General features: G+C 36.8%; 2 protein-coding genes across 3 annotated transcripts; one reads left to right on the forward strand and one right to left on the reverse strand.

The window, feature by feature from the left end:
- Positions 1-1679: 1679 nt before the first annotated feature.
- On the forward strand, positions 1680-16381 carry LOC108674104. 2 transcript variants are annotated; one of them, XM_047881842.1, is made up of 12 exons: positions 1680-1872; positions 3957-4039; positions 4614-4683; positions 5154-5247; positions 6428-6591; positions 6827-7019; positions 7924-8014; positions 8440-8604; positions 10822-10994; positions 11532-11621; positions 11783-12001; positions 14491-16381. In XM_047881842.1, the coding sequence occupies exons 1-12, from the start codon at positions 1824-1826 to the stop codon at positions 14657-14659; spliced, it is 1560 nt and encodes a 519-aa protein (XP_047737798.1). In that variant the 5' UTR covers positions 1680-1823; the 3' UTR covers positions 14660-16381. The 2 variants fall into 2 exon arrangements, with proteins under 2 accessions (XP_047737798.1, XP_018017496.1); XM_018162007.2 differs by lacking the exon at positions 1680-1872 and adding an exon at positions 2908-3100 and having other exon boundaries at positions 14491-15389.
- Positions 15479-20444, reverse strand: LOC108674105 (nucleolar complex protein 4 homolog B; the record flags this gene model as incomplete). The annotated part of the gene is given in 9 exon segments (XM_018162008.2): positions 15479-15609; positions 15866-16334; positions 17054-17114; positions 17450-18193; positions 18504-18648; positions 19062-19166; positions 19442-19536; positions 19843-19938; positions 20339-20444. Coding segments are annotated over 9 exon segments (1938 nt in total), but the record flags the coding sequence as incomplete, so codon positions are not given.
- Positions 20445-20726: the final 282 nt, after the last annotated feature.

Here is a 20726-nt window from a genome sequence, read left to right on the forward strand (position 1 = left end):
ATGTATACCACACCAAACTGATGGTATGTATACCACACCAAACTGATGATATGTATACCACACCAAACTGATGGTATGCATACCACACCAAACTAATGATATGTATACCACACCAAATTAATGGTATGTACCATCAAATGGGGTAATAAGGGACGGCAGAGTACTAAAGGACAGTCCTCCAACATTTTGTAGAAATGTTGCAGCTAAACTATTTAAAATATTGAAAAACAAAAAATAGTGGTTTAAAGTTCAACATTTTTACTATCTATGTAGCATAAAGCAAGTTAAAAAATCATATATTTATTACCTCTAAAAAATCCCTGAAAAAAGTGTGAAAAGTAAGATTTTGGAAAAGTACCTCTACTAAGGCCTGTAGCAAAAAAAGAATATTTGTTGTATTAAAAAGTTTTACTTACATAAAAGTTGCACACTGGTGTTGGCTTAAAAACGTGATTGACAGAATTTGCATATCTCATTAAAAAAAAATGGTGGCCATTTCTGCAAAAAAGGGTAATAAGTGACACCCTTAAAAACGCATTTACAGAAGAACCTTGGTTTGCCAATTCTCCAGTTAAACAAAAAAAAAAACAATTAACAACAAAGAATTTTGATTACATTCAACTTTCTCAGTGAAAAAAAATTTACTGTACAAAAATAATGCATCATCAGTCATTATAAAATTGTTCATAGAATGTCATAGATAGAATTGAGCATTGGGCAGCAAAGAATGCAAAGTAAGTAACCTAAACTCGGATTTATTTCTCAAGAAAATATGATGGTTGTCACTAAAATATTCCTTCCTGTTTCAGGTATGTTTTTTTTATGATCTTTTTGTTATAGTGAAATCGCTCGACTCGATTAAAATTGTGCAAAATTACAAGCAATCCTGTAAGCTTACAGATACAGAAGAAATGCTACATGGCTGCTGATATGAAGCTTGCAGTGGACAAGGCCATTGTCAATGCTCAATGGCATGTCCATGGATATGGTAATATCACATCAGTAATACTATAATGTATGAATAAGGTAATATCACATAAAAAAACAAAGTAAAAATCACAGAAAATGTCATTTATTCTACATTTACATCATCTACAAAGGAAGAGAAGGACTTCAGAGTATTGTTAGTAATGGATGAGTACACTCAGCATGCTTGAAATATTTTAAAATCTAGTTTAACTTCTAGTGTCCCTTATTACCCCATTCCCAGAAAAATTCGGGAAGCTTTTATATTGCGTCCAGCACCTTACAAATAGCATATAGACTTTTTTTGGAGATGCCATGCGATAGCCTCTGCAAAGACCTTTAAAATGAGCCCAAACTTGTTTATGAAATGTTTCATTGTAAGAAGTTATTAACAAAAAAGCTCAAAACCACCCCTTTTTACCCCCTTTGACTGTACTTACAAAAAATCTCTGTGAAGTATATTCCTTTAACAATGATGTGACAAAAATTTCCAAAAAGCGTCTAAGAATTTATACAAAGTGCAAAAAAGGGAAAATTATTTTAATATCAAGAAAATATCTGGTGGTCATTTACTTGAATTCATTGCCTAAAAATAGGTCTGGAATGACTATAGAAGAAGTTGGAGGGCCTAGTATTGTATAGATTGTGTTTTAGGGTTTTTATTTCTACCTCAAATTTGTGTGGGTTGTTTATAATGTCTGTGACTATTTCAGGTGTGTTTGTGCAAGATATTCTTCTGTTATTGACTCAAGTTCCTCCTGTTGAATGTTTGCAGATATTTTTGCATTAATTGAAGGACAGATTTTTCCCACATATATTGATTCAATTTGCCAAAGCTTGGTGATTTATTTACAATAATGGCAATATCTGATAAAGAAGCTTTCAGAATATTAGAACTTCCTTTAGGTGAGTACTTAGGATTTGTTTCTTATTTGTAAAATCTTTGAGATTTATTTTCTTATTTATTAATTTTAAACTTAATTTATTCTGCTAAACTTCCCAATCTATGGCCAAATATATAATAAATTCACTAAAATATACACGTATTTATTTTGTGCATTCAATGAATTTTATATAAATTTTGGTGTTTACTGACCATATTCCATAATACCAGATGATTGTAATTGAACCCAATTCTTTAAAATATATAGAAAAAATGTCACCATGTGTTATATTATTATATGTAGTTGCCTTGTTGGTGTGCAGTTCGTTTGAGTTAATGGCAATGATTTGATTAGTAGGAAATGGAGAAAATTCTACAACTGACTTGACTAGTATTTGAATGACATGATTTGAATTATATAATTTAATGTAGAGAGCTTTTCTATGTCAAATGTTGTTGCTTGATTACATATTATAATTTTAGTGTAGTACCATACTCTCTTTAAATAGTAATGGATGAGTACACTCAGCATGCTTGAAATATTTTAAAATCTAGTTTAACTTCTAGTGTCCCTTATTACCCCATTCCCAGAAAAATTCGGGAAGCTTTTATATTGCGTCAGCACCTTACAAATAGCATATAGACTTTTTTTGGAGATGCCATGCGATAGCCTCTGCAAAGACCTTTAAAATGAGCCCAAACTTGTTTATGAAATGTTTCATTGTAAGAAGTTATTAACAAAAAAGCTCAAAACCACCCCTTTTTACCCCCTTTGACTGTACTTACAAAAAATCTCTGTGAAGTATATTCCTTTAACAATGATGTGACAAAAATTTCCAAAAAGCGTCTAAGAATTTATACAAAGTGCAAAAAAGGCAAATGACTTTGATATGAAGAAAATATCTGGTGGTCATTTACTTGAATTCATTGCCTAAAAATAGGTCTGGAATGACTATAGAAGAAGTTGGAGGGCCTAGTATTGTATAGATTGTGTTTTAGGGTTTTTATTTCTACCTCAAATTAGCGTGGGTTGTTTATAAAGTCTGTGACTATTGCAGGTGTGTTTGTGCAAGATATTCTTCTGTTATTGACTCAAGTTCCTCCTGTTGAATGTTTGCAGATATTTTTGCATTAATTGAAGGACAGATTTTTCCCACATATATTGATTCAATTTGCCAAAGCTTGGTGATTTATTTACAATAATGGCAATATCTGATAAAGAAGCTTTCAGAATATTAGAACTTCCTTTAGGTGAGTACTTAGGATTTGTTTCTTATTTGTAAAATCTTTGAGATTTATTTTCTTATTTATTAATTTTAAACTTAATTTATTCTGCTAAACTTCCCAATCTATGGCCAAATATATAATAAATTCACTAAAATATACACGTATTTATTTTGTGCATTCAATGAATTTTATATAAATTTTGGTGTTTACTGACCATATTCCATAATACCAGATGATTGTAATTGAACCCAATTCTTTAAAATATATAGAAAAAATGTCACCATGTGTTATATTATTATATGTAGTTGCCTTGTTGGTGTGCAGTTCGTTTGAGTTAATGGCAATGATTTGATTAGTAGGAAATGGAGAAAATTCTACAACTGACTTGACTAGTATTTGAATGACATGATTTGAATTATATAATTTAATGTAGAGAGCTTTTCTATGTCAAATGTTGTTGCTTGATTACATATTATAATTTTAGTGTAGTACCATACTCTCTTTAATGACAGTTTTTTATGTTCCAACAGTGAACTGCGTCTCATTGATCCAATCATTCTTTATGTGAACATTGTAAGAAATTATTTTTATGTCATTCTCCATCACCACAAATGATTTATTCTTTCATATGACATTGCTATTTTACATGTTCTGCCTTGTGCAATATCCACACAATACACTCTCTGATACTCTCAATGAAATAAACCTATGCTGCTATCATTACTACTTCATCATAACTCATTATATTTTTACTCATATTTTTTTGTTGCCACTATTGATGACCAATATAAATTTTAAATTATGACATGATTTATTGAGATTCTTGGAGCAAGATTTGCTATAATTTTTCCAGTTTTTAGTTGTTAATGTATTTTTCCAGGTGTTGACAAGGATGCCATAACACAACGCTATCGCAGTTTAAGCAGCAAATTGTCTTCTAGTCGTGCAAGTGAAGATGTTAAAGTAAGTAACAACTCTTATAATAAATATTTATAAGACCACAGCAGTTGACAGTGCCAACAAAGTGCTTTGTCTCCATTAATGTTATAATAAGCTAGAAGTACAGTAAGAAAAGGGAGGTCAACTCTGGCAAGCTACATGATAATTGAGGGATAATTACTGAGACAGGCTAATCATTTATAACTGTCTAACACTTGTAACTATTGAATGTTGAGAATAATCTTGGCTATATGAAAAAAAAAATTTTTTTCTTGAGATGTTCTGTTACTTTCCATTCAAACAAAAAATGATTTTAAACCTGAAAAATTAACAAATTGTCCTCATGAAATTACTTGGGCATAAAATGAAATACGGTATTGTCAGAAATTATGGCAATCTTATTTTTCTTATCACAATTCATCAAATTGATGGATTTGTTTTGTGTGAAATTTCAACATATTTTGTGAAGTCTTTTACTTTTTAAGTATGATTTTATGCTTTTATATGAAAAATTTAAATGTTTTGATGAAAATTTATGCTTTAGAACAGTGCCTGCTTTGAGCAGCCACAAAGCTCAATTGTGTTGTTATTCCTACAGAAATTAGAACGTGTTGTTCAAGCTTATAATCAATTGCTGCCTCCTCATAAGCGGGACCAGCCTAACAATGGTGAGTACACAGTTAATTTTTGTCTATTTCTAAATTCAAAATTTTTTAATTAGGAAAAAAAATTTATGTACCCCAAAGAATTTTTGGATTGCCAAAATTATTTGGTTGTTGTTGAATATTTACTTAACCAAGGAATTAATGAAAAATATGATGCATTTTGTATAAGATTGTTTTAGGGTGTGAAGCATGGCAGGTTTAGTGATGTGTACATTGCTATGCACCAAGCACTAAATTGTTAGGTGCTTACTGTGAAGGAAGTCACTTTGTTTAGTATCTTGTGGTGGACCTCACCACATCATGGCATGTTTAGTGATAAATTTTTAATGGTATCTACTCACTGAGCCTTGAGAAGTTAGGTGTATACTGTGACTCTGATGTGTTATATTCTTGAGTTTGTAGCAGTGGTTTGCACCACAGAGTTTATGATGATGCCACTAATCTCTCCACTCTTCTTGCACTTCAATGTGAAGCTGAGAAAAAGAAGGAGAAGAAAAGACGCAGGAAGGAAAAGAAGAAATCGAATGATAAAAATGAAAATAAATTCATCAATAATAACGGGAAAATGTAAGTAATAATTTGTAGGTTATTATTTTTTGTTTTGAATTTCCTCTTCTATTGTAATTCTCTATTTCAGTAAAAACTTGAGTAGCCATCTTGGGTGATGCAGGAACTTTCCACTTAAAACAATATTTTGAAGAAAAAGCCTTTTGTAAAACAATATTTTGAAGAAAAAGCCTTTTGTATTGTAAGTACATTTTTTGTCTGTGTTTGCAGACACTAATAGAATATTATACAAGTATAATATTCTATTCATGATATCTTGATAAAAAGCCATTATTAGCTAATGTAGATGCCTTACCATATTCTAAGCTGTTTAAAATAGGGACAATTTAAATATGAATGGATATATACAATTTTCAATGCTGATGCATTTAAATTACACCTTTTGTTCATTATGCTACAGTGTTAGAGAATAATTTGTTTATTATAATTTGCTACATTATTGTATATGCAAGTTGGTTATGTATGCAAGCCTACCATTACTGATATCTACCTACTCCTGCTAGTGAGAGCAAAGCCCACGTATGTTTGATGCTGGCAGAGGTTGTGACAGACTTCAGTGTGACTGTAAATGTGTGAATTATTGTATTTACAGCAAGAGTGAGAAGAGAGAGGATCACTGTTTTATGATGAACTGTAGAAAAAACTGTGAAGTACCTAAAAATGTAATGTGAGTTATACATAAGACAAGTAATGTCTGAGGTGATTTTAGTGATAAGGGTAATGGTGCCTTTTATGAGTGAACAGGGTAGGAGGGGATTGCAGTGATTGTACTCGTAAATTCAGCAGAAGAAGGGACTGTGGCTGAGATTTAATGCTCATAAACATATTTGATTCAAAGAGCTTGTGAAGGCTGAATGAGAGGAGGATGGCAAGAATTGTCTTGTTGATTGCTAAAGGAAAAAATGGGGAAGACAATATATTAAAAATATCAATAGATTAATCTATTTCAGGATACAATGTCCATTTTTTTTATTTTGAGTCTTTTTTTCATTGTCCAACACTTACGGTGTTAAGGATAGGAAGGTTATCTCATTAATATGCCTGCAGAAATAGGTACTTATCTCCTTTACCTAAATCTAAGAAAAACATTTTCTATGTTGAATGATGAACATTTTTTGCCCAATGTGTATCAGAATATCTTTGTATATTTTTTTCATTTTCAAAAACATCCATAAATCAGAGGTGGCGACGACTCAGAATGTTCATCTGAGGGGGATGAAGAGCAGCTGGAGTTGACGGAATCTTTATCGGCACGTGGAGTGAAGGCTCCTCTTAACTCCAATGGAGCAACTGTTAAGAGCCTGAGCAACAGAAAAACTGTGGTAGATGATAACCATCCTTATAGTGAGTCCTGACACAGGCATGATGTGTTGCATATCGAATTATTCTGATAAAAAGTAGCATCCTACTTATGAAAATTGCTTCTTATTTCACACTGATTCATTGGTGACATTAAATTTGAATTTACCTTATTTATCTGCTGTGTAAATTTATTCATGAAAGTGTATGAAATGAAATTTATGTCATATATGACATATTTGCCTGATTGTTGACATAGCTGAAAGCTTCTCTGCCACAGTTGACCCTGAGGTGCTCCGCAACCGCCAAGTCCAGGCACGTGGCATGGCCGTGCAGGGCAATGAAGCCGCCGCCCAGGGCCTCCACCAGCGCGCAGTTAAACTCTTTACTCAGGCTGCTGCTTACGACCCTAATGACCATCGCTTCCTTGGCAATCGCTCCTTTTGCTATGAACAACTTAAACAATTTGATAAGTAAGTGCTGCTTTTACTCAACAGCATAATGAGTTTAAACAACTTGAACACTTTGAAACTAAAGTAGTGTTTTTGTTAAACTGAATTCCTGAATTCCGATTTCAATGGCTGCAATAATGTGGGTGGCGAGGTGTTACTCAATGGCATCATGAACTGCTTTATTGGTGGAATGGATAGGCACCTTGTTTTGTTAAATATCTGAAGCAGCTTGAGTAGTTGAATAAGTGTGGTAGTTGCCTGAACGCTGAAAATTTTCATTGAAGGTTAGGTGATGTTTGTGGTCTCTGATGCCCCCAAGAGCCAAGGGCTTTTATGTAGCCTCACAATCATGGCTTAATTGCAGGGCTGGCCTCATGTATCTTCTATTTGGCTCCTTTTAAACATAAAATTATTGCACTATCATATTCACGACCAAGTATTCTTTTCAGCTCAAAACCAGAATGATAAAAATGAACGCAGTTGACAGATCATTTTCGTTCTTAATTAACTGTTGTATTGGCTTCAAAACCTGCACCAATGCCGTGTTAATGTAGTTGGTTCCGCTCAGCTGTAGTGCAACTCTTTTGATTTATGCTTAATCTGAAAATTTTAGTTGCCTTCTACAAAATATGGATGACTTAAGGTTATAAGGTTAAAATTATTCACTTAATTTGGTTTCAGTTCCATTGTCCACTCCAAGTAGACTAATCTTTTAATTATTCAAGTATTTACTTGGGATGGGAATTTTTTCACTTCGAATTATCCTTACGGTACTTTAAATGATTATTGCTCTATCAAAATTGTAAGCATTGTTCTAATGTATTGTACATGTATAGAGTTTAATTTAGGTACAGTTGGATGCACTCGTTCAACGTTATTTTCTCTTACATTTGTCACTTGTCACTGAAGGTTAATTTCTGGGCAGGGCGCTATCTGACGCGGATAAAGCCATTCAATTGTCCCCTGGTTGGCCTAAAGGATATTTTAGAAGAGGGCGCGCCTTGCGAGGACTCGGAGTAAGTTCCACTCATAACCTCCATCTTTCCTTCTGTAATTTTCATTGTGCGCATCTTTTAGATTTTTTACCCTGTGTCAGAAAATAACTTAATTGTTAATTAGACTGTATTTTCTGATTTTAGTGCTTCTTTGAGATATTTTAGAGTATCTTTTTTAGTATTTCGGATATTGATGTTGATAAAAAGTAATAGATTTTTGTGTCCCAGATTATACACATTTCTCTTATTGCTAGTCAAAGTCTCTTGAGTTTAGATCTGAAGGCTATAAGATTATTTGGTTGTTAACAAATGTGCCTTTTGCTTGATTTTCAGTTTACTTTCTGAACTTGTTGAAGACTGAAGTACGATCGGAGAAGTTTTGTGCTGCAAACCTTGTAAGATTTCTATTTATCTCTTGTCATATCCTAATTTATGGAATGTTTCAGCAATTGACGGAGGCTGAAGAGGCGTTTTCTCGAGTGCTGCAGCTGGACCCTGCGTGTCAAGAAGCGCAGGAGGAGATCAGCCATGTGCAGCGTGACCGCCTCACTGAGATGGGCTTTACTGTTGAGCAGTCAACTCGAGCTATTGAAAAGTATCGTCAAGTGCAGGTAAGCTTCCTGAACTGGAGGCACCTTACTGGCAAGTGATTCATGGAAGCACCTTTCTGCACCAGGCTCGCCAGCAATTATTGAGTGAATGCATTACTGAATGATCTGGAGTGAGTTCATTACTGGATGAATTAAAGTGAATTCATCACTGAATGAAATGAAACCAGCTCATAACTGAAAGATTTTGGAAGAATACATTTTCTGGTGCGTTTTGCCATCACCTGTGAATTTGATTCACTGACTCAGCTGAGTTTACTGAACGAAATAATAATGAATGATGACGGTTTTTCTCCAGAAATCGAATGAGAATAAATTACAAGGCTCCTTAGTTGAAATCAATGCCTAGATAAGGAATCATTAGATCAATGCCTAGAGACTAACGTGGTAGCCTGGAGTGCAGAGCAGCATTTGATGTAGCCTTGCACAAGCGTATCATCGTCAACCTAAACATAGTCAACATGTTTTATTTTTTAGTAAGTAGTTTACTAAATTTTTGGATAGTTCTCTGACAGCAAACTTGGAATTACCATAGATTCATTATTGATGATTTGTGAAAAACGTCTCTCGTTCTTAATACATCTTAATTTTATATTTAAGTTAGTCATTTTTATGCACCTTCAGCGCGTTATATGAATTGTTAAAATTGGAAGCATAGCCAACCGAGAAGGGTCTAAGAAGTGCGTTTAGACGAAGGTGGCTTCATAGGAAGTTATCACGGCAAATGGAATAAAAAAAGGTCAAATGAAGAACTATTACTTTTAAAATTGAACCGGTAAAATAAAACAACATCCTACCACGAAAAAATCACTGTTACTAAAGACAAGCATGCGTGAAACGATTAACAAATTCACATTAATCATTCAGGAAGTCACTACTAATTCTTACGTAATGAGCTGAATCCATCGCTTCACAATTGCATGTTTATAAAACAAATTAAAAATTTAATACTTTACCAGACAACTTTGAACCTTAGAGCGATCCCGTCAAGTGGTACTGTTGCTATGCCGCAACCGTATCGATCACAAACGTCCTCTGTTATAATGACGATCGTATTATTCCAAATAGACGTATCGCGCTAGTACGTTGTTGTTTGCTGTAATGTTGTAATTGCGCATCCTGGTAGAAGCGGCCAGGTAAGCGTGTGGTGATACGTCCGTTTTTAAGGCACCAAGGCTCCAGGTAGTTCTACTATAATCACTGGCTTACTGACCATTTTTATTTGCCTCCACCATTTTTATTTGCATTACACAACACCACGGACGAGCCAAGTACTTATTGGCTTCCCGAAGGACGCCGCCGCTCATACATTGAAGTATCTGCCTCCATAGATGCGTAGTCTTGCCTTTTCGTTGTCTCATGGTCGGTCTGATTGTGGAGTCGTTGACTGTCGTACTTCGCAATGGCTGTGATGGCTTCTGCTTCAGTGACGTTGCTCACAGCTCTTCATGTTGCTGTTGNCACAGCTCTTCATGTTGCTGTTGCTATGTCGACGGTGACCATACTTTCAGAATTTAATCTTGGCCTTTTAATCGCTGCACGTCTGCTTGCTTATCGTGCCCGTCTCCCCACTGAGTCACGGCCGGCGCGTTGTTTTGATGTTAGCTGAGCAAATTTATGTAGCAAATTCACCGTTGTCACTTGTTTACTATAGACGCTCTTATGCCCGTATCGTAGTGGCATTGATGAATCTCATTTCATCGCGGCCGTTAATGTTCGGAGATGTTTGAATCCGTTGGCGCATGGCCGTAACCGTCACGACGTCCGCAGAGCTGCAGACGGTGACGTGTGTGGGTAGCTCCCAAGAACCAAGAACCTCGTGCATGAAATGTCGCTCCTTTTATACCTAGCCGTCGCGCATCCTTAATCCTTTCCTTCGAAGTAAATGCCAAATATGCGATGTTGATAAGAAGATAGGATATTCCTCAATTCACAGATTTTTGATGGAAACAAACTCGGTTTAACGGTTCGGAAACAATCCCGTATTTCCGTCTTACACACACTACGCGCTTGAACGCACTTTTCTCAACGTTTCAACATCTGCACCCTAACTTTCAATGGAATTTGCAACTTAAGTGACTTCTTGATTTGCCATCAAACTACGTTGTATATAGATAAAAATTACTTTGAACTGCAATAAAAATATGAAAATCGCAAAAATTATCCTTGTATTTCATATATTTTCTGTCTGTTTTGTTTCATATATTTTCTGTCCCTCAGCCGGCCCTGGACGCGCTTCTGGCGGGTGAATTTCAGGAGGCCACTGCATGCATATTTTATTCCGACGGCGAGGACGAAGAAGATGCCAAGGAAACCAGCGACGCGTGGAAGGTTTCCGACAGCCAGCTTGTTACTGCTAAGAAGACTTACGTCAAAAACGATGTTAAGATGAAGTGAGTTATTTTACTTACCGTATCATGACCAACGCTTGCTGAATAATGAGATGCAGTGAGGAGCTACTTCATTTCTCATACAATAGTTTTTGTTTGTGCTTGTGGTTTGTAGCTCAGTTTTTCAAATTGAAAGTTTTTATTGTTTGTTTGAAATTGCTTTAAATCAAATTGGAATTTCAAAGAAAACTAGTTCTGTTGAAGCAAAGAACTCAACGTAGCAATATTGTGATTGACCCAAGCTCCATTCTCCCACCATATTGCTTGCTTACCGTGCGACTACAGCCAAGCGTTTGAGGCGTTCAGAAAGATTTTCACTTAAGACAGGCAGGCAGTTATGCTTTACATTTCTATTGGCTGCACTGACTGCGAAATAAAATTCAATTTTAAGTTCAAAAGAACTAGATTTGCTTGTGGAAAAAATGCCGATATCTCTCTCATTTGGTACACTGGTGCTCCGTGTCTGAGTCCCTCGTCAAATGTTTCCATGTAATATGCCCAGGTATTTGATGTCTTGATTTCATGTTCATTTATTTCCAGTCCCCGTAATCCTCAAGGGTTGACGTCGTTATGGGTCGGCAATGTTCTTCCTGAAGTTACCGAGAAGGAACTCCAAAAACTTTTTTCGAGGTAAAAACTGTTGATGCATGTTTTTGTTTAAGAATTAATTAACCAGTTCAGATCGTTCAATAGTAGTAACATTTTTCTGTTTGTACGACTGTCTTAATAATTGGAGGTAATGCTCGTAGGTTTATTTCATTTTATTTGAATTTTCATCGCACGTCTGGCAGGCACGGCCATGTGAGCAGCGTGCGACAACTCAAGGAGAAATTCTGCGCATTCGTGAACTTCAGCGAGAGCAGCAGCGCAGGTCGGGCCATGAACGCACTGCAAGGCCACACCGTCAACGGCCAGCGCCTTCTCATTAAATTTCCGGACAATCCTATCACTTCGAGTGTAGCGGGTCCACAGGGCGGCGCCAGAAGACGGAACGCAATGGGGCCTAACAGGCAGGCTGGCTTATAGGCTTCTTCTATTTTCATTGCGGCTTTCAATGCTTGTCAAGTCTTGATCATGTCCACACAAACACGACAAACATTTATTACATTGTAAGCACATTATTAGTCTCGAAAAACGTAAATTAATCTTTTCATTGTGAGTTAAAAAATCTTTATATTGAAATGAATGACACTTTCTGATTTATATTTGTATTAAATATGGATTTTTTTAGAGCGCTTCCTGGGTAGACGTTTGTTATGCGTCATTCAATAGCGACTTGTTGTTGGGCCCCCGTCGTCTCTATGACGCTTTCAGTGAACTTCATTTCCGTATAGCAGTAATGTTTTGGTTTGCCTTCTTACCACACTCTTTTCACGGGCTATATTATATTCACTATATTCGAATTATCTCCCTCTCAACTTGGAAAATGGCGAAAAATTAGTTCTGTTCGGTAGTCTCGAGTGGCTTAGTTCTTTCAACAAGACAGTAATTATTAATCAACTGTAATGTACTCGTACTCTGATGCAGAAGCTCTCACCATCATAATGTACTCGACTTCAGTTCAAGTTACCATGTGTGAGCTTTTGATCTTCCTTCGTTTGGCCGGTTGTTAGAAATGTAATTTACATCCAAATGTATCTGTGAGGGATGATGGGCACCTTGTAGAATTCAGAACTTGCTTTCGTTATTAATGTTTATTCTAAATTTGCTTAACATTTTAGCATTTGAAGTGGAAAAAAATTGATTTTGTCGTCATGTGTATGTTGATTAACCAAGCGTCTGTGCTAGTAAGGTGTAGACTTTATCCATATTTTCTACACGGCATCAATACTCCATATAAATTCAGATCTCCGGTAAGGGTCATTGGCTTCTCTTGAAGCTTTCTCGCCTAGGATGTTATGAATTTATTTAACTCTTAACTGCTGTCGACAGTTATTTTCTGTTGTTCATTCACGAATTAACTTCTCACAAGAACCATGAAAGGCGTCCAAGTCGTTAGATGGGAGCCGCCTGCTTTCAGTTTAGCTCGGCCCGTGTACATGACACACAGTGCTTCGTGACATTTGATATTTGGCTTGTTTCGTGTAGTTGGGTTTGATTTTACGTCTCTTGCACAATTATCTTGCATTTTCGTATTCTCAAAGATTCACTTTTATCGAGGAATTAATGTTTTTACCTCCCGATTTATGCTCTGAAATGCTAAGTTATTGAAGTATGGAGCACTGCAAGCTAAGCAGTTTATGTGCATGTCAATATATGCATTGGTTTTGCGCCTGAATGATCCCATCATTGGTCGACTCGTGGATCTTCTTGCATCGGCCTAAATGAAGTGTTCCATATTTCTATGAAATACACATGCTAATCGACATTTGTTTAGACTTTCCGGCTTTTCACTGCCTATAATTTAAGAAATCCGATGTTCTTGCGGTTTCATCCGATCTCAATTAGAAACAGGTATGATCTTTATTTATGAAAAAGATTACTTGAAAGAGTATGGCAGAAGCGACAGTCAGGCTAGGTTTGACGTTACAAGTGTCATCATTTGTTGTACTTGAGATTCTTCAGAGAAATATTTATTAAATTGAGTAATAGGTTCTTAACAAATTTATTACTTCTTCGTATTCTGTAAGTATCTACAGATGAAGGGACATCCTCGTTACACGCGTCAACCTAACCGGTGATGTTATGCACACGAGCCGTGGTTGCGTGTTGTACATTAGGGTCATTCCGACCGGAATTAGTTGTTTACTTCTTTGTGATACGTGAATCAAGCCTTGCACGTTCTGTGCCTTTTGGGTTTATACAGAGATTGATTTAGTTTTATCAAAACTTTCTTTTTCTTTTTGCATGAGAATCTGGTGATATTTAGACGACTAGTAAACATACTATTTTCTTTGCTTCATTCATTTGATAATTCAGAAAAGAAAATACACTTTTTCAATTACTAACATTCATTTTCATCTTAACGTCCTGAAGCTTTGGCTTCATTATGTTACCATTGCTAAGTTCTAACTTTTCCATTAATTTTAATCAGATTTCCGAGATTGCATGATACATCTGGTGTATTTTTGCGATTCATGTTCCCCATTGCATGGTAGAACTTTCCTATTCTTTTGCTCTCAATGGCCAATTAGTCATAAAACAATTCCATGCAAGTTGCTGTTCTTCCTTAACTGAGCTTCAGTGTCACTTTTAGGCTCGCAGTTGTCGAATAACAAAGATTTGCTACTTATTTACTTTGCTAAAACATTTTTTCTTTTTGTGCATACAATCCACGTATGTAGAGTTTGCCTAGATATGAAGAATTTATTTTGTGTTAATCTACCTCGACTAACGCACTGTACTTCTTGCTATCGATTTTCCACCTGAATTGTAATTTTATTCAATTTAGCGCGACTATCCCTAGGGCTGAGCGTGCACCTTCTTTCCTCCTCTTGTTTCTGGTGCTTGTCTCGTAAGCTTTGTCATGTCACGACCGATTCTCCCGCCCCTCGTGCAGCACCAACGGCTCGTCGTTCCAGGACACCGACTCCCGCAAGCAGCGCGGCCCCACCCACAACGGCGAGTGCTACTATTGGCGCACCACAGGATGCGTCTACGAGAACTCCTGCAGGAATGCGCACGTGGTCGCTCATAGAGGCATCGATCGCAAGCCCTGGCAGAAATGAATCACTTCTAAACGTCTACAGGAGCGCTTTGCTTGTGTCGGCCACGACAATGACGGAATTGTTAGTGTGGTAGGCTAATTGGTTAATTCGTTAGGTTTGAGACTCCTTCGTTTGTTCGCGCATTAAGAACTTGTTCGTTGTTTGGAGAAATTCCATTGACTCGTGTGGTACACATGAAGTTGCTTATTACCCGGTTATTTAATCAGAAAATATAATTTATGCGTAACTTGCTAACCATGATATCTTGAATAAATGAAAATTCGTCTTGGATTATTCTCAGAGTTTCGGTATGGTGAACGAATTTGCCATGCATTTTGTGCAAGATGGAATTCTGGTCGTGATTTGCAATTTTATATTCCACCGTTAAAGAATCACGCGGAAAAAATGCTCTTAGAGTTAGGCGAAGTTCGAACAAGTATGCATGTATTATTTATCGTTTCATCGGTGTATAATGGGCATACTGAACCTGGTGATATTATTTTAATTAAGAATAAGACAGGCAGACGTAATCAGCACAATCAATTTGCGCGTCATTGGCAAACTATTCGGTCATTTTTCATGACGATACAGTTTGTATCTGTCGAGCAACTTCGTGCTATCAGTATTTAGACAAAAATGTGCCCCGCTACACGAGTTCAGTTTCGCAACAGTATTCTATGAACATCATTTTTCCCCTTCTTTCACAAAGGTGTACGCAAATATTTATCAAAAATCAGAAAGGAACGCAACAGTTTTCTATGAACATAATTTTTTCGTTCTTTCACAAAGATGTATGCAAATATTTATCAAAAACCAGAAAGGAACATTGTGAACGAAGTATCCGGTGTAATTATTTATTTAAGAAAAACGTTTAAATTACTAGTCGGATCACTGAAAAGTCCTTGAACAGGCTTGAAGTTTGTGGCGACTTTGGTTATCTTCTCGATGGCATCAGCATCCATAGTGTCCAACTGTTGAGAAATAGTTATAGATACAGAATTTTACCTGGATAAAATATTATTTATTCTATCCAGTTATAATGTAATGTATTACAAAAATTGATAATTTTATTAATACCGACCACAGGGAAAACATAAACGGGCAGAAATTTTTTTTAATAACACAGGTATCCCTAACTCGGCAAAAAAAGAACTGACAATGAAACCAACTTTGTACAAGACCCACCGCTCGTAAAGCTAACCTTGCCGTCGTGCGTTATCGTCTCACCTCGTCATATTCGACCTCAAGATAACTGTTGAGGGGAGCTTCCTCCAGGTCACCGGGTCGCTTGACAAAGCTCGCCGCTTTGTACAACTTTTCAGGAGCTTTGTGGCTAACGGTAGCCACTTCCCACAGGCTGCTCATGTTGGCTTTGGTTTGCATAAGGTCGGCTTGGAAGACATCATAAGGATCACAAGCTACGGGCGTCTCCTGCTCATCGTCGTACATTATCTTGAGGCTGGGGAAGCGCGCCAGCACATTAATGATGCACCTCACGACCAGCACTGAGCAGTTGGCAGGGGCGAAGAGCAGGAGTCGTGACAGGCGCTTGACGAAAGCAGCGACCATGTACTCCGGCAGATGTGATGACGACAGGAACACGTTAAGTAGCATGAAGAAGCGGGGCTTGTATCGAGCGTTGAATACGCTAGGCTCCAACAGACTGCATACTTTGTTGTAGAAGTCCGGATAATGCCTGTAGTGCGCCATCAAGAAAATGTTAATACCTAGTTTCTAAAACACTTGTGCAATATTCGAATATTCAACATTCTATACATTAGAAGTACTAAATATTACACTATTTAGCCATTTTTTCAATGATACAGCCTCGATCAGTATTCGAGGAACCTGTCACTAAGCTCCTAGCAAAATCGATTTTTCAATAATTGATTTAAACCCCAAGGCCACATCCTATAGGTTCGAAAATATTCCTTATGTTCAGCATGACAATTTTTTACATGAATTACGATAGAACGTCCAATTATAATGAACCTTCAATTTGACAAATATGAAAAAGATAACCCGTAGCACATAGTGATTATGGACTTACTTTTATTATAGTACAAGAAGCCCCCACGTGCATTGCAACAATGTTCTACATTTAATGGCATCTCGATGGATGGTTATTAAAGAAGATTTGTTTGAAATTAAAATGTAAATACGGGCAATTAAAAAAAAGCGGACGCTAAAAAAAACTCAAAATATTCGGCTCGTAAGACATCTGGTAACATGAGCGAGTCACTCGTAAGACATGAGCGAGTCACTCGGTTGCGACGCCCAAGCGCTGTCCCAAACAGCACAAGAGGTGTCAGCAACAGCAAGCATGCAGACGATCACTTGTGACATGAATAGAAAATTACTCTTGCTAAAAGAACCCCATCTGTGGTAGGCATGCAAGTCTTGATAGGTACTTACAGATTATGTTTGTTCATTAGCAAGAAGACTCCATGCATCGCCATCAGACTTACACCACCTCCTGGAACGATTGAAGATTAGAATTAATATCATGAAAAGTCGTCATCTTTGACAACTGAAGCATGGCAACAAGAGTTACCGTCTATCATAACCATATTTAAAAAGAACGAGGTATGTAAGCTCTCAACAATGGACTGATAAGCTCTCATCAATGGAAATAAAGATCAAAATTTCTAGTTATCGTAGATGAATCACGTCCGGATAGGCGACAAATACATGGTATTTAGACTAGTCTCACTGGAGAATATGATTATATTAGTAATGGAAACTTAAGCCATAATATAAATGCTACTTATGAATTGACAAGCACAATCTGTTTTAGCTACGCCGACGCACCCAAGTTGTAGCTCGTCATGAAGAAGTCCGTCAGTTTGATGGGGTCCAACAAATACTTCATGACCTTCTCAGGTATGAAGACGAGGCAGCGTTTGTAGAGCTCCTCGTTAAGCGTGTAGCTCATGACGGTCTCCCAGATCTTGGTGAGGTATTGGCGGCCTCGGTCGTGGTTGTAGATGAACACGGGACCTCCTTCCGAGTCATCTTCGTCGTCATCCTCACCACTGTCTTCGTCAGACATGGCGTCTAGAATATCCTTCAAGGTACTCTGCTCGTTCAGATCAAAAGGCAATAATTTTTCACTGCGATTGATCTTTACTTTCTTGCGATCGCCGATGGGTTCGTAGTTCGGGTCTTCAAAGTCTGCAGGAGGATGGTTAACAATATCTTCGATTCCCCATCGTGGTTTTCTTGGCTTCTTAACCTTCTGTGCAGATTTGAACTCTTCGTCATCCCTCTTCCTCTGACGCTCGTCCTCGTCCAGTGCCAGTTCATGTCCAGCATCGTAACCTACTTCCGGTGCTTCTTCGTCTAAATTCTCCACGTCATCTGGAAGTTCAGCACTGGTTTCTTTTTCTTCATCGCCGTAAATTGTTTGCTTTATTACTTCCTCATATTTGCTCTTTTGCTGCTTTTTATGGAGCTTCGCTGCAGCTTTTTCCTTTTCCTTCTTTTTGTTCTTTCGAATGGAAGATTTTGTCTCCTTGCTTACCTTTTGCACCCTCTTCTTTGGTTCTGCCATCTCTGCAAATTCAACGGAAAAACTGAAATCGTTCAAGTCGCGTTTCACAATTTATTTCAATACCTTTAACTTAGTGTGAGAATCATCTATTTTTATCATATTTTGCGTGGACGGCTCGATAACTAATTATCAGTGTGATAGAATTACATGAATAACTATCATCATATATTCAACGCATATTAAACTCAATATCTGCAACGCTAAATTATAAATGAAATCAGTAATCTCAGAATGTAATATTTATTAAAAGTGGCAAATAGACGTGAAGCACGAGAGTGTAACAAATAGAACCTAGGCTTGCACGACACTGACCAGGACGACGAGAGCAAAACAACGGCGGGGGTTCCAGAGTTCTGCTCCTGCCGGGGAGGTCGAGCTGCAGCAGCAGCGTCACCAGGTTAGCTTTGTACACCATCGAGCAATCCTCGGTCTCGTCAGTCACCATTGAGCTCACGACCTGCACAAAATAACAGGAGCTAACAAAAAATTTCATTTTAGCAGCATGCATGAAATCTGTATAACCCTGTTAATTTAACAGGCACATTCTATATGATCATACCTAAAACGTAGAGAGAACAGGCGGAAGCAAGGAATTCAGATAGTGTCAACAGCATTCCTAGAAGAAGATTAAGTGAAGAGTTGATTTACAGAAAATCATCCAATCACTACAATTCAGCATTGATTGAAAGAAAATAATGCCAAGAACGGAAATAAGTTGTCATATTCACCCGTGAAAAACGCGATAAATTACGCAAAAAAATAAACTCCCAAATCGTAAGATGACTTATACTGTCAATAAATGTTATAGATTGAAGGATTCGTTTCTTATTTGTTGATTACAAAGCAATTTTCCTGAGCCCCATCACTTACCTTGAATGTATAGAAGGCAAGATCTTCATGCTGGAGCACATCCTGCAGAACTTTGATGAGATTGCGGCAGTTTACTGTGGGTGACAGGAGCGCGTTCAAAACTTCCTGTGGGCCCAAAAGCGGAAAAAACATAATGAGTGAGTTAATTTGCAAGGCTCTGACGGCTATGGAATGTGACGGTTGCATGGTGATTGTTTCAAATCACTGTTCAGTTCAGTTCGCGAATTACAAATGGCATAACTTGTTAAAACGTATACAAGTGCCTCAACATTAATTTATTACTTGAAATATATCCTATTATTCAGTTAGATGCATTGTCACTCCGGCAAGAGTATGGCATATATCAGTTTTCTGTAGTTGCACAATCCAAACTAACAAACCTGATAAGTAGCCCACGGGAATTCTTCATCAGCATATGCTTGTTCTTTAATCAGTGTAAGGAGACTCATGAGGGCTCTCTCCGCGATGGCAAATTCTGAATGGAAAGCACACAAGCGGTTTGAGTATTGAAGGAAGCAACAAATATCAACAATTAGAATGGGCATTGTGAAACACAAATAGAGAAAAAAAAGCAAATCAGCCATGCTAAAAGTCCAGTATTATGAACCTCTTACATAAACTTTGAGCAATAGATCAACAAAAAGGCACAGCCATCAACAAAAAGCACCTTATATTGCATAGAGCTGAAGCAGAACGGGAGATTAAAGCTTTATAGCATATCAAATATATACATAGGACAAGACCATTTTCAAAGGAGCCATTTGTGTTTCCCACAACTTACTTTTATGGTGCAAATTTTCAATAAACTTTGAGATGATGTCAGTGTACCGTAACTGAATCCAATCTCTGTATTTGTCAACTGCATCCTTCAGATCATCTGTATAAAACAAAATTATCAACAAATGCTCTATTACTTTGGAAACATTAATTCTCTAATAGAGTGAAGAGTTCAATTATGGATTATTGACCAACCTTGTTAAATTATAAAAATTTCATGTACTATTTATAATTGAATAAAAAATTAAACAAAGTATATATACCATAGTGTCACAGAGAAGATCAGTGAGATCGAGATGAAAATTTTAATAATAAAAATAACAAAAGAAATCTAGTAAGGAACACAATTTTTTGAGAAACTTTATTAATATGAACAACTTTACCAGTATATATATGCATCAACTTTTTAAACCATATCAATTCAAATTTTATACAGAAGTTTGAGTTTAATTTCGGAACATTTAAGTGATTATTTTATGACAAAACTCTATAAAACTTGCCAGGCTTTTTTTCTATGGAAGCAGCAGTGTCCCCATCTCTGATAAAAGCTGTTGCTATTTCAGTCAAGGCATTGATGCACTCCAACATGCCTTTGCTGGAGCTCGACTGAAATGAAAAGATCACGAATTATTTCAATTGCCTGGCATTGAATTTTGTATTGCTGTGACTGGAAGCTGTTACAGCGCACAAGTAGAATATACAATTAAACTTTATGTTCCAATGCTTACACATGTTTACTTCACAATATCATCTTAGGATTGAATGTTTTGTAAACAAGATTGAATAAATCTCAGTTAATTCAAATTTTGTGATAAAAGCAAACCAAATTATCAACAAAGCTTTTGGGATCAAGATGTTAATAATTTGAAGGGCCTGTAAACAGCCAGC

Source organism: Hyalella azteca, unplaced genomic scaffold (genome assembly GCF_000764305.2).
Source record: "Hyalella azteca isolate HAZT.00-mixed unplaced genomic scaffold, Hazt_2.0.2 contig8979, whole genome shotgun sequence".
Lineage (NCBI taxonomy): Eukaryota > Metazoa > Arthropoda > Malacostraca > Amphipoda > Hyalellidae > Hyalella > Hyalella azteca.

Bases quoted from the DNA above. Each gene is read 5' to 3' on its own strand.
- LOC108674104 (XM_047881842.1), top strand. From the start codon at position 1,824: ATGGCAATATCTGATAAAGAAGCTTTCAGAATATTAGAACTTCCTTTA. The intron at 1,873-3,956 runs GTGAGTACTTAG...GTATTTTTCCAG, and splicing joins AATATTAGAACTTCCTTTAG to GTGTTGACAAGGATGCCATA. The intron at 12,002-14,490 runs GCAGGCTGGCTT...CCCCTCGTGCAG, and splicing joins AACGCAATGGGGCCTAACAG to CACCAACGGCTCGTCGTTCC.